Raw genomic sequence first — 13,260 nt, forward strand, 5'->3', positions numbered from 1 at the left:
CTCGGGATGATGTGTGAACAACTGCAGTGCACACAGAGGCTTTTTGTTATTTAAATAATATTTGTTATGCTTTCTGTGACGTCTCATATATCACATGCCACAGAGAGATGCGTCGTTGAAGCAGATATATCCATTTTTATATCCTTTTTCCGTTTAACTATTCCTCTGTGTTCTGTATTTAACAAAATCGACACGAGTATGTCTGAAATATCACAAAAAATCAATGTACTTGGCATTATACTGCCCTTCAAATACTATTTTGCCATGGAAATGATCAGCATATTGAAAGATAACCATTATTAAGGAATAGGATATGTATTATTATAATAGCTTAGAGTTGAACAAGTTGAAGAAAGAACCCATAAGCACTTAGGATTAATAGCATAGAAATGGGATGTTTTAGATCTTTAGGAGTTACCAATATTCCATGGCCAATATAGCCACTATTCAACGTCCATAATTGTTATTTTTGATCAGTTAAAATATAATAGAATGTGCTTTGATAGCGGCATAAGCTGGGTTCGATTTTTAATTAGATACCCCCATATTTTAGACTCAATTCAGATAGCAAACCATTTAGTGACACCGCCTAATCTTTGGCCTGCCAGAGAAACCTTTTTCTGTTGCTTTATGCTTGTTAATAACTTTCTGTTTGTATTTTTGTGTTTTTATTTTCATATATTCGACCCACGCCACGCCTTAAAACTAATCATAAACGCAATTTCTGTTATCAAACCAAATGCTTTACACAACAAACGATAAACAACCGCACACCGCCCACCACACACCACACCCACATTTGCACACACGAAAACACCAACCACATATCTGTGTGTGCCCTGCACGAACATATTACTCAGCTATTGTTTGTCTAATTCCCGAAGATCATCGGAAGACGAGGCCGACAACGAGTCCAACATCACTGTGGATAGCGGCGCCCGCAGCCAGGATCCCCTCTCGGCCGCCAGCTCAGTGAGCGGCGTGCCACACAGCAGCATAACCCTTGGGGGAGCTGGAGCAGCTCCTGGAGCCGCAGCTATGGCTGGATCTGGGGGACAGTTGCCCGGCACTGGCATGATGCCACCGCCATCGGGCATTGATCTGGAGCACCTGGAGCAGCTGTCGAAGCAGTCGTGCTACGACTCGGGCATCGACATCAGGGAGCCCGTGCCCAGCGTACAGCCGATACCAAAGAAAACCGTTTACAGCGACGCTGACATTGTCCTCAGCTCGGACTGGGTACCACCGAAAAACATTGTGCCGACGCACTTTGGCGAGTCGCCGCCGCGCAGCACCATTCTGGGACAGAGCCTGGACGCTGGTGCCGGTGCTGGCGGGGCGCGCAAGAAGACCTCCAGCGTGAGCTTCAGTGTGGACGATGAGGCCGCACAGCAGGCCCAGGTGCAGGCACAGGTGGCGGCCACTTTGGCCAGCGACAAGCAGTCGGAGAAGAAGAACAAGGTATGCGCTAATGAATCACTTGACTACTGTCACGGATACTGATTCGAATTTGTTACTTTATAGATGCTGAAGCGCCTCTCGTATCCATTGACCTGGGTGGAGGGCCTCACCGGCGAAGGCGGAGCTGTGCCAGCCCCTGGCAGCGGCACCGGCAGCCTCAACAAGTCGGCGGACACTGATTCGGCGCCCAACACGGGCGACTCCAATCAGAGTGTCTTTTCGAAAGTATTCTCAAGGTGCGCATCCCCCAGCTAACATTTGCAACCATCTATCGATCTCTTGACTATAATTGGTGCCAACAAATTTTGTTTATTTCGTTTCGAAAACTGAAAAACCGAACAAATCTCAAAACCAAAATGCTTACCTTCGTTTTGTGCGGATCGGCTGCTTTGCTAAACAATAAAATAACATCACATCACATCACATCACGTACTCATGCAACACTGAACACACAACAATTGTACACCCTACTGACACACACAACACGCACACACAATTCTATAGCTCGCCCATTACTCTGGTCTCAGAGCTGGGCGGGAATCTGTTTTCGAAAACACCGTCCGAAGACTCTGGTGGCTCGCCAGTGCCGCCACTGACTCCGCATTCGACACATTCCGAGGGTCATATGACCTATGGGTAAGGAAAGGAAGGATTTTGGATCCCCGATGTCAATGTCGTTGTTGTCGTTGTCGTTGTTGCTGTTGATATTGTTGTTGCTATTGAATCTTGATGTAGTGTTTCACCTAAGAAAAAACAAAAGAAAGCAAAGAACTTCTTCTTTGTCGCAATGAGCACATTTCTCCTTTTGTTTGTTAGTTTCGATTCAACGTACCATCAATGCTTCATTTGATCAGTTTCGAGTGTAAATTTGAATCATCCTATCATTCATCTCCCTCTGCCTGTGGCCATATATTTATACTAATTCGTTTGTTCTGTCGCTACCCCCTTAGACGTTCCTCAATTGGTACCTTTATACGTCCGCATTCGTCGGAGGGAACATCGTCCAGCACCAAACTGAAGGAAGCCAAGCAGGCGCCCAAGCTGGACTATCGTTCCATGGTCTCGATGGATGACAAGCCCGAACTATTTATCAGTGTGGACAGTAAGGGAAACCCGCTTATTTGATTGAACTTTAACTAACATTTGGTATATTCTCTCACTTTCATTTAGAGCTCATCCCACGTCCGGCAAGAGCCTGTCTTGACCCACCTTTGTATTTGCGCCTGCGCATGGGCAAGCCCATTGGCAAGGCCATACCGCTGCCAACCTCTGTCATGTCCTACGGCAAGAACAAGTTGCGCGCCGAGTATTGGTTCAGCGTGCCCAAAAATCGGTATGTCAACGGCTACGCCACTATAGATCCCTTCTTTATCGCTCCCTTCTCTGTTTTTAGCGTTGATGAGCTCTATCGCTTCATAAACACCTGGGTGAAACACCTGTACGGTGAGCTGGACGAAGAGCAAATCAAGGCGCGTGGCTTTGAGCTGATCCAGGAGGACACCGAGTGGACAAAGAGCGGCACCACCAAGGCTGGCCTCGGCGGCGGCAGCCAGGATGGCGAGGAGATCAGCGACCTCACCCGCGAGTCCTGGGAGGTAAGTTCACCGTTTATCTGTAGACTCCCCCAAGCCTCTGGCCAGGAACGACCCCTTCCGCTTTCCTCCCTCTTGTATCTTTCTATCGTTCTATCGTTTAACTCTTTGCTCCGAGCTCTTAGTCTCGAATCGTTCTATTTTTTCAAAGAGCTATTAAATCTCTGCTACTCCAGGTTATGCCTCAGATCAAACTTAATGATTAATCAATGAATTTTATGCCAAATTTCTTCTTCATCCAATATAAATATAAATCTTGTAAATCTTGTTTACATTCTTCCCCCCACGTGTACTTTTCTCTCTTGTTTTTCTTCTTCCTTTTTCCTTGCGTCTCTTTTTCCTTTATTGATTTGCCTTGCCTTTGATTTTCCAACGAAATCGAAACCATCGAAATCGACCACGGGCTGAACCCCCAAACCAATAAAACTATAACTATAAAACCATATACTGAAATTGCATTCTATTATTATGAAAACTACTTACATATATGACATGATATTATTTAACCTCTGTTGAACTACAAACAGCTTATAAAGGCGCCGTTCGCCAAGACCTACAAGATCATTAAAACGGCTTCCCATGCCGCATCGCATGACTTGGAAATGTTGGGCGGCGAGGTTAGGACAAATCAATCCTTTAATACGAATTCTTCACCTAAAAAATACAAAAACAAAAACCAAACCTTACTGTGTTGTCCGCACCAAAAACTTAAACTTAAACTTAAACTTAAAAAAACAAAACCAAAAGAAAAATCGTTTTTGGAACTTGTGTGAAAATTTTGAATTTTTACATATTTTCGATTTAGTTTATGTTTTTGTTTTTCCGTTGGATATTATATTTGTTGATTTTCCAATATGCTCGCTGGTTCTTTAGTTTCTGTCTTTTCGTAGTTTTCAAAGCACTTTATGCACTCGTATTTCTGGTTCTTTCTGTTTTTGTACCACCACCCAACCCACCGAAAAAGCACCCAAATCTAGAAAAGAATAGTCCTATGGAGTTTTTCTTTGGCACCACTCTTTTTTCCAGCACTGTGTTTCTGTGGCACTGTGGCGCTCGCACAAGTCTCGAATTTCCACACTCCCCAAGCATTGGTTCCATCCATCTATATTATATCTGTATACCTTATAGACATTGGCTCATCTATCCCTCTCTCGAGCGAGCATTTCAAATTCATTCTGTATCGAAGCATTTGTTTTTATTGTTTTATGTTCGAAAGATTGGCCTCGTATTTTATTCTCTCTGTTCTCGAAATTTTGAAACATTTTCATTGCATTCAAAAATAATATACAAATCAATTGATGAAAACGATTTAAGGACAACAAAATGTGGGTTTGAAGAAGTTTGACCGCAATGTGGGGGGCAATAAAAGGTATACTAATTGATAGCAAGATCAATTGAAAAACCAGTTTTGAAAACTCAACAATTAAACAATTAGTTTATATACTATAACCAGATAACAAAAGTGCTTAATTACCATCTAATTCACTTCATAGTTCGCGTACTTCGCGTCACTTAATACTGAAATTGAGTTCATGAACCTCCCCGACACTTTGAGGGCTTCAAACCCCCGAGAGGTGTCACTTTGGGGCTTGATTATTACAGAAACATTACCTAACCTAGCCTAACAGCCATTCGAAACGTAACCCATTTACATGCGTAATATATACAATACATACGACCACAGGCAAGAGTCCAACCTTGCCACCAGGCCCCCTCATATCATACTCGCTCCAGTTCCAGTTTCAGTTCCAGTTCCCTCCCCAGTTGATATTCTCTTAGCCACATTCTTCGTTTAGCAATACAAAGGCACCAAAACGATATGCTAATTACGAGTTGATTTGGATTCAACTTCGAATCGAGTTCCATTTCGCAATGCTTTCGCACTTTGAGAGGCCAGGTCTGGCATTATATTTATAAACATTTTTACAACAATTAGCGCCTTTGGCACGTTATCAAGAGTCTGGCATTTATTTGTGCAATCTTTGTGGACACGTTTTCCCATCTCACCCCATAAGCGTGCCATATCCAAAATGAAATATCACGATCAATGGATGAGATGAGTAATTCGGAATAGAGATGGCAGATGGCAAAGATATTGTAGGCGTTACGCCCTTGAGAGGGGAACCTTGAGTGCTGCCCCATTACTTTTCCGTTTCTGATACTGTTTGCCGGTTCGTTCTTATCGGTTCGGGTTGAAGCTCTGACATTATTCTCCCACTCCTCTCGCCATTATCAGCCTCCCAGGCAATGTAGCGGCGCATCAGCAAATTGTTTCCTCATTAGGCGCCTGCCGCATCAAAACATCCATAATTATAACTATTAAATAAAAGTATAGTGTATAAAATGAAATATATTATGGGAGCACTAAGCTATCAATAGAATCTCTCTACAACGAAGCATCCATCAATATAGAATAGACGATGATTGCTTCCGTAGCCCCAAGCAATGCAAATATCTTCAAAATGAAGACCAGACCTCAACGAAGCCCCAAACAATGCACAATCTCTGTTGAATTGATACTCAGCTCGATGATCCGTAGATGACATGACATGACCAATAGCTCAGATAATGCCCATCAATTGCGTAATGTCCGGGCTTATCTGCGAAGACTGCCGAAAATAAATCGGGCTTCTAGATTATCGAAAGGTGAAGCATTCGGAGGGTGAATACTACAATTCTTGTAGCCCCACAAGTGTGCCAGAGATATTGATCTGATATGTCGGGGTTTGTTTCTTCATTAAATGTTATTCGATATTTGCATATCGTTCATTCATTTGTCAAACAAACTGTTGGCGGTTTGCTAGATGATTGGTTGGACTTTAAATAGTTTTCAGAGAGGTATTCAGAATTCTTTGAGAGCATTCTCTGATTCTCCAAGAGGAATGCTGTTCTGCCTAAAAGCTGCTGAAAATTCCCAAAAATAAATCGGAAACTAGTTCCTCACAAATCAGAACACATGACGTCTCTAAAGCGGACCATTGTTTGACACTAATGAAATATGAATAACTAAAGCGAAATGTGTTTAGAGATCGGCTCTCATCATCAGCAGCATCATTGATATAATCTACAAACCCGTTTGCGATGGTTATTTTTATTTTTACTGTGGACTATTTATGCCAGAGAGAGAGAGCGCGTGCCGTGTACATAAATTGTTAATTATTCATTTCTCGTGCGGGGCGATCATTTATTTGCATACATTTAATTACTAAATTTAAGTACACTTTCCATTTAAATACTGTTCTAATTGAAATCGAATTGGGCCGCCTCTTTAGAGCCTAACTATATTCCAATTAAATTGAAATTAAATACAAATTTGAATCCAGCTTAAAGCGATTGTCATTTAGCCGGTTTCTGTGTCCGTTGATTGGGTAGCACCATCATCATGATGATCATCGTCTATTTTTCTTATTTCGAAGCCAAATCCGGTTTCGGCAGGTGTATAAAAATAGCAGAATAAACTGAAATAAAAGCAGAAATGATGCGCTTTACTCCAGAGCTCTGCCTCTACTCATTTTTGCTGTTTTTTTTTTTGTTGTTGCTTAAATGCTCAATTAGCCGAGGAGGATCCAACGCCCCACCGCAAACCCTGCCCCTGCCACACTTGAGAAACGGTAGTCCCCAAGCCGCACACACCGATGATTCGCTGACGCCAGCAACACTCAACTTTGCCTTCCAATTGTTCATATATCGAATATACATGTTTACTATATATAAAAAGGGGTATATCTATATATTGTACTTGTCCGATCAATTGGTTTCAATGAATTTTTGCCAACAAACCGCGACAACGATGCTGAGAAGACAGTCTTTTCAATTTGCATACGAATATCACTCACTCTCCATCTCTGAGATAGTGTTCTCTGCTCAATTTTAAATGCATTTCTTACATTAAATTGCGCATTCCGTTAATGGATCACCATAAACACTTGTTTAATGTCGCCATTACCTGGTACATGCATACGTACTGGTGGAGGCTTTAAGAAATGGGAGCGGTAAGAGCTGGTTTTCCATATAGCACCGCTTGAAGAGCCTCTCATATTCCTTAATCACGACAGGAGCGCTGGTGACGCCTGTTCAGGGCTGTGTGGGGTGCGGCCTTGTATGCATAATTAACAGATGTTGATGGGTTTTTAATAAGTTATTAGTCAAGGTATTTTCGGGGCATGTTGAATGCCTAAAGAGTTACATGTTTGATCTTATCTCTCTATCATATACAAAAGTTTTGTCTCGTCGGCGTCGTTCGATATTTTACTCATATCTGAGCCGGGGGTTGGCAAGGCGCTTGTACCCTAGTAATTGTATATTTTACCTATGTTCACACTCGTATGACACCAATTCGATAATAATCCTTCAAGTAGAGATGTTTTTCCGCGCTTACTTAATCAATTTTATTGATAGTTCTCTCTGTTATAGTGTTTAGATCACATTCATAAGGAGTTATTCATGATTAAACTCTTACTAATATAATGCGGTTTTTCGTTTCTTGGAATGCACAAAGTACAATATTTGATACGTATAAATTCGCTAAAAATGCTTCATTTTAAAATGGCCAAGATAAACAGCTGAGCTCATGCACGGAAGGGCAATAAATATAGACCGTGTTTTATCAATTGATTAGCATGGCATTTAATATGTTTGCATATCTGTAAACCAAAGCCGCAAAGACAAACAATCCGTGAGCACTTGCTGAAGAGAGAGCCTTGGGGAGCTGGGAGAGAGCTGCTCTCATCAATTGCAGTCGCTTCGAAAGGGCCAGGGAGAAAGAGTAAGGGAGAGGGGAGAACTGGTGATCGAAAAGTTTGGTCAGACCGCAAACGCATAGTAAATGCAATAAAAAAGACACACTGGTGGTCTGGAACATAGTCAGGGCGCAGTTGAAGCTCTTGAGAGAGCAAAAGAAAGCGATAAAAGACACTGGCGGACCAACCCTGCATTATTGAACCACTTTGAAATCGATTCAACAGCAGTAGTCGCAAATATTTGGCACTACATTAGGCAAACAGTCAATGGCAGGGTAGTGTTACATTTTCGTATCAAACTGCATATGCATCGAAATGGGCATTCAACAATGGCAGTCCAAATTATGAGCACAACTGTCCGATCCAACACTGTCAATCCAATTCGCCAGGCACTGCCATTGCATCACACTGGCGGCCTGCAATATTCAACCAAGTCAGGCAGCCTCTCCCACAGTCGTGGTCGTGCCGTCATAGACGAGCTATCAGCAGCAGCGGCGCGCAGCAGAGAAGCAGCAACAGCGTCGTTGGCCGCAGCAGCAGCTGAGCCACGTTTTGTTGTTGCTGATATGGTTTTTTACTGTTGTTATTGGGACTGTTGGCGCTGCTGGTGGGGACGACGACGACGGCTCCAACGTATGTTTTGTGTTTTAGTTTTCGCAAAACATTCAAGCCGCACAGTCACGTCTCTCCCTCCCTGTCGCTCTCTCCGTGTCACTCTCTGCGCGTTAGATCCGCGATCTCCGATTCGGATGCTCCGAAAGTGTTTCCCAAAAATGTGACTTTTGTGCCAATTATAGAAATTATTAGATCTGGCAGATCTTGCAGTTGTGCAAATCTTATATATATTTTTGGGTCTTCCGCCCCGCCTTCCGTCTTCGGTCCACGGTCCTCCGCATCAGCATTGCTAAAGAGCGAAAAGCGTGTCCAAAATTAGCAACGCCTGAGCGCAGCGCCAAAAGAAAAAGAAAGGAAATAAACAAAGACTAAAAGAGAAAGAGAAAAAGGAAATCTTTGCGTCTGCATTCGTTGCTGCCGCTGGCAGAGAACGTCGCCAAAATGAGCGCCAAAGCCATGAAAATCTCAAAAATAGCGAAATACATCAAGAAAAGGGTAAATATAAAAATATGAAAATGAGGAAAACACAAAGTACAGACCACAAAAATCTATTAGTCTCCTCCCAATTTCTGTTCGGGGTGAAAGTCTTACGAAAGTGCACAAGAAATACATATCAAGATTAAATAAATTTGAATTTCAAAATGCATCGCATTTTGTAAGCCGACCGCGTCCCAGCCCGAAAGCCAAAAAGTATTCAATGCCTTGGCCATAAACAGTCGGACAGCGCGCACCTTATAAAGGGTCCGTCTCCGCCGCAGACGATCGCATTGGAATTTCGGCTACTGCCCCGAAATGTCCAGCACCAATGATGACGATAATGATCGTGTAAATGTTTTTCAGATAAAAATGGATATGAAATGGTTTCCATAAATATATATTTAGACTCCCTTTCGGATTGGGTCTTTAAGATGGTAGATAGATCCTCTATATGTGATCCTCTACAGGGTGTTGATTACAGCTTGTTGCCCAAGATCAAAATGGAATGGAACTAATGTTCTTAACTTAAGTGTTGTCTATAAAGAACTCATTACGATCCTTTCGCTTCTGTGCGTGCTTATACGATACGAGTAATTTCCCTTGCGAATAATATAATATATATACCTATAGCAATACATTTAAATGCTTAGTAAAATGGCTTAAATTGCTTAAATTGTTACTTGCCGAGCAATCACTTTAAGTACAGAACCTGGTAACGTTTTCTGACTCTTGGCAATGATTTCTTGGGCTCTGAATCATTTTCTTGAATTTAGCTCAAGGTAGAACTGTTTCTATACTTCTTATAAGGGAAATAAATCTAAATGTAAATCAATAGAAAACTTTACCGCTCGATTGTCTCCACTCTGTGAATATTTCCATAGATCTTTTGAGTGTTTGTCTTCTTTGTGCCCTTGTGGCACACATAACCCAGTTATCAGTCAGGCCCTCTCGCAGATCTTTCCCATCTATTCAATCACTTATTCCACGTCTCCTCTTATCTTTCACTCTCAATCAAGTCAAGTGTGTGGCATCTTTTGGGAGAAATCTGATTGAAAAGTAGAGAAATCAAGGGTGTGCAAGACACAGACATTCCCTCGCTAAAGTCTTTCCAATTCCATTATTATATATTTTACGATCTAGAATATCCTCTCTCCTCTAGACTCTTGACTCTTCCACTCTGAACCTTTTTGGAGATCTTGAGTGCCGCACATTTGACATTTCATTCACCTTTCGAGGGGCGGTGCGCCACCTCTCTTTAATTATTTTTGTTTTGACTGAAATTCAACTGTAATTAAATTGATAATGCAACCCCTAAAAAAAGGGGAATTCAATGGGATGGGTATAATGAACGATGAATGGGGATTCGGTTTCGGATTCGGGCAAGAAGTCAGCCAAATGTGAAGAGATTTTGTTTTATTGTGTTGTGTTGTGTTGTGTATGCGCTTTGTGGATCCGGCTTCGGTTCGAATTTCAAATGGTTGACTGCCATTATGCACACTACATACTATATGTACTATATATATACATATATATAGGTACCATATCGTATTTAATTTGTTCGAGGTGTGGCTTAAAGAGTGAGAGAGAGAGAGAGAGAGAGAGAGTGTGCTTTGGTGTGAGAGATCAGGTGGAATCAATTAAAAAGGTGTTCTTTTAGACGGAAACAAGCTGCCCGCCATGTGCGTGATTGAGAATATAATATTCCTAAAATAATATCCATACATTCTGTTCCATTTCACACTTTCTTCACTCTAGCTAAAAGATAATCCAATTTTCCACCTAGGTGTACGAATGTTTTTCATAGACTTTTACGTCGTAGACCCTCCATCACACCTCAGCCTGCCTATTGCAGCTACCAGCAATTGTTGCAAACATGTTTTCGGTAATACAATACCCCCGTTAAACACTATTCGTACGAGTGCCTGGCTACTGTCCAGAAAGATACAGATACATGTGTATCTACGGGCGACTGACCGGCCACACATCGTGCACACATAAACAAAAAACAAATCAAAAGTTAAACATACAATAATATCGTATATGCGAATACCTATAAAGACATCCCCAGCTGCAGACACGTGATCATTTCATAGTTGAAATTGGGGTCGCGAAAAAAATAAAAAAACTGAAATATAATTGCGTGCAGAGGAAATTTCATTGAATTATGTGCCAGCCTTCCGTTGGTTTGTAGAGGGGTTGTCTCAAAGACCTGGATTGTGATTAAAGGGTAGTCAAAATACCAGAAAAAATAGATGGGAGATGGAATATTACTATAGAAAACATATAAAGGGGAATACTGGAACACCACGAACTTGGGATTGTAGAAGATTCCTTCTAAGCCCCATAATAAATTCTCTCTTAGGTGATGTAACCCACCTCACTGATAGATCGGGGTTCGGGTCGGATCTAATTGAGATGATCTCGTAGCTGGAAACAAAGAAACAAGTCGACTGGTCGACTGACGGAGAGTTATCCGTTTCATAACCGGTTCGCATTTGATTGATTTCTGAAATGTACTCGTAAATGCATGCATTTCAAAGTGGAGCAGAGTTTTGAGGCCCGATTCCGGTTCCAATTGCCACAAACAAGAGTCATTTCTCAGATGTCATGTGTCCTACTCCAAATACTGCGATTTAGAGGCTTGTTTACTCGGTGGGAAAAACATATTTTAACCAGTTTCAGTGCGTATCTAAACGGAATACAAATTGCAAGTAGAGTAGAGTTTTGTTGGTGTTTGTCGCTGGAATTTAACACGCCCACAAATGCGGCTTAGCTGTGGTCATCGTCAGGTGGTGGTGGCGCCGTTATGATAAATACTTTGGTTTTATTTTGGTTGCAGAAGAGCAGAGAAGCAGAGAAACCAGTTTGCGCCAAATTAAACCAAAAATTTTGGCTAAAACCTTGGCCCAACGCAGATGCAACCAAAAACAGACCCCCATCTGTTTTTATTTTTGGCACGTGAGCTGCTTGTCGTTTGGGCTGGAAATACTCGCAAGTGAAGATTGCTTCAATTGAAAATCAATTATCGCATAAAAATAAAAATTACGTATACGCAACATGCAGAACATTTTAGCTCCATCAGCATTGTTGCGGGGCAGCATGTTGCCAACAAACCTGTTGTCTGCCGAAAGGCGAAAGAAGTTGCGCGAGCTCCAAACTTGATTCAAAGAGAGCGTCCGGTCCCCACCAGAAAAGCTTAGCTGAGAGAGTGAGTGCCAAAGAGAGGTGGGCGAATAACACACAGGGAGTGTGAGTCTCTCTTGCGGTCTCTCTCTCTCTCTCTCTCTCTACCTCTCTCTCGGCAACTTCTTTTTCGTGCGCGCTGTTCGATTCTATGGTCCGTTTCGTCATGCCAGTCGCTCGAGCGACTTGTTTGAAAATAGCAGCGCAGTGGCAAAAAGTTCGATAAACGCTGCAGCTTTTACAGAAAATATTAGAAAAGATTTGAAAGAAATAGAGAGAGTGACGGCAGCAGTGCAGACCATCGAAGCAGTGTTGACGGTTTGTTTATGTGTCAAAAAACAAAAGGAAAACCTATAGAGAAAAATCTATATAGTGCTCGTATTGGAAAAGCGCACCAAAGCAGAGAGCGTGATAAAACTTGTGGCAACAACAGAAGCACAAAACGGCAAACACACAACACACACAAAAGAACAGAGAAAAAGCCAAGCACAAATCTCGTGGGTCACAAGACCCCAACAACCAGCTGTGGAGTGGAACAGAAAGAGATAGAAAGAGCGCCGAGCAGCGCGAGAGCCAAAGCACACACAATGCTGCTGAGCGGGAAAGCTCTCACACTACACTGCTAGCCAAAAAAGTTGGACAGGCTTGAGCTTTTGCCTAACTACCGTTGCTTGTTTGCTGTGTTGTTATCGCTTTGTGTGTGTGTGTTTTTTGCTGCCTCTCAGCAACATGTGGTTTGTGGTCGTACTCTTCGCTGTGGCCGCCGTGTGCGGCCTGGCCGGTCGAAAGTGGGGCCGCTACCTGTACCTGCACTATGGGCGGCATCTGCTGCCGCGCTCTCTGCTGGCAAACAAGAACCGTGCGCCCACGCCGCCCCTCTCGCCGACCAAAGATGATCAGAGTCTGGAGGCACTGCTCGATGAGAGCGGGGAAATGCATGAAACGGTGAGTGTTGGAGAGTGCGGGAAAGTTTGGGCATTACCGTGAGATTTTCTCTCATATAGAGACCTCTCTTATCTTTGGTGTTGTGTTAAGTAGTGTACAAACACTCGTCTGTTGTTGCTGTTGGAGAACACGTGGATAGTTGTAGCTAGAAAATACATCTATAATGGGGAATTATTATCGCACACGTTTTAACTATTACAAACGACTTGATTTTGCCTCTTCATACCCAAGTTAATGGCTTGAACTGA

At 42.5% G+C, this 13,260-nt stretch overlaps 1 protein-coding gene across 22 annotated transcripts in view; it reads left to right on the forward strand.

Moving 5' to 3' along the window:
* Window positions 1–13,260, forward strand: part of LOC6591770 (TLD domain-containing protein 2) — a 70,266-nt gene that overhangs the window by 44,504 nt on the left and 12,502 nt on the right. For 5 of the 22 annotated variants that reach the window (XM_026984754.1, XM_026984746.1, XM_026984752.1 and 2 more), the window contains 6 exons: window positions 861–1,461; window positions 1,525–1,697; window positions 2,412–2,563; window positions 2,632–2,794; window positions 2,855–3,056; window positions 3,581–3,670. In XM_026984754.1, the coding sequence (XP_026840555.1) occupies window positions 861–1,461; window positions 1,525–1,697; window positions 2,412–2,563; window positions 2,632–2,794; window positions 2,855–3,056; window positions 3,581–3,670 (1,381 nt within the window). Of the gene's footprint in view, window positions 1–860; window positions 1,462–1,524; window positions 1,698–1,965; window positions 2,098–2,411; window positions 2,564–2,631; window positions 2,795–2,854; window positions 3,057–3,580; window positions 3,671–8,482; window positions 8,903–12,416; window positions 13,013–13,260 lie in introns of those variants that run through there. The other 17 variants (XM_026984756.1, XM_026984750.1, XM_026984751.1 and 14 more) reach the window with 7 other exon arrangements.

This window comes from Drosophila persimilis, unplaced genomic scaffold (genome assembly GCF_003286085.1).
Source record: "Drosophila persimilis strain 14011-0111.01,24,50 unplaced genomic scaffold, DperRS2 tig00000000-arrow-pilon, whole genome shotgun sequence".
NCBI lineage: Eukaryota > Metazoa > Arthropoda > Insecta > Diptera > Drosophilidae > Drosophila > Drosophila persimilis.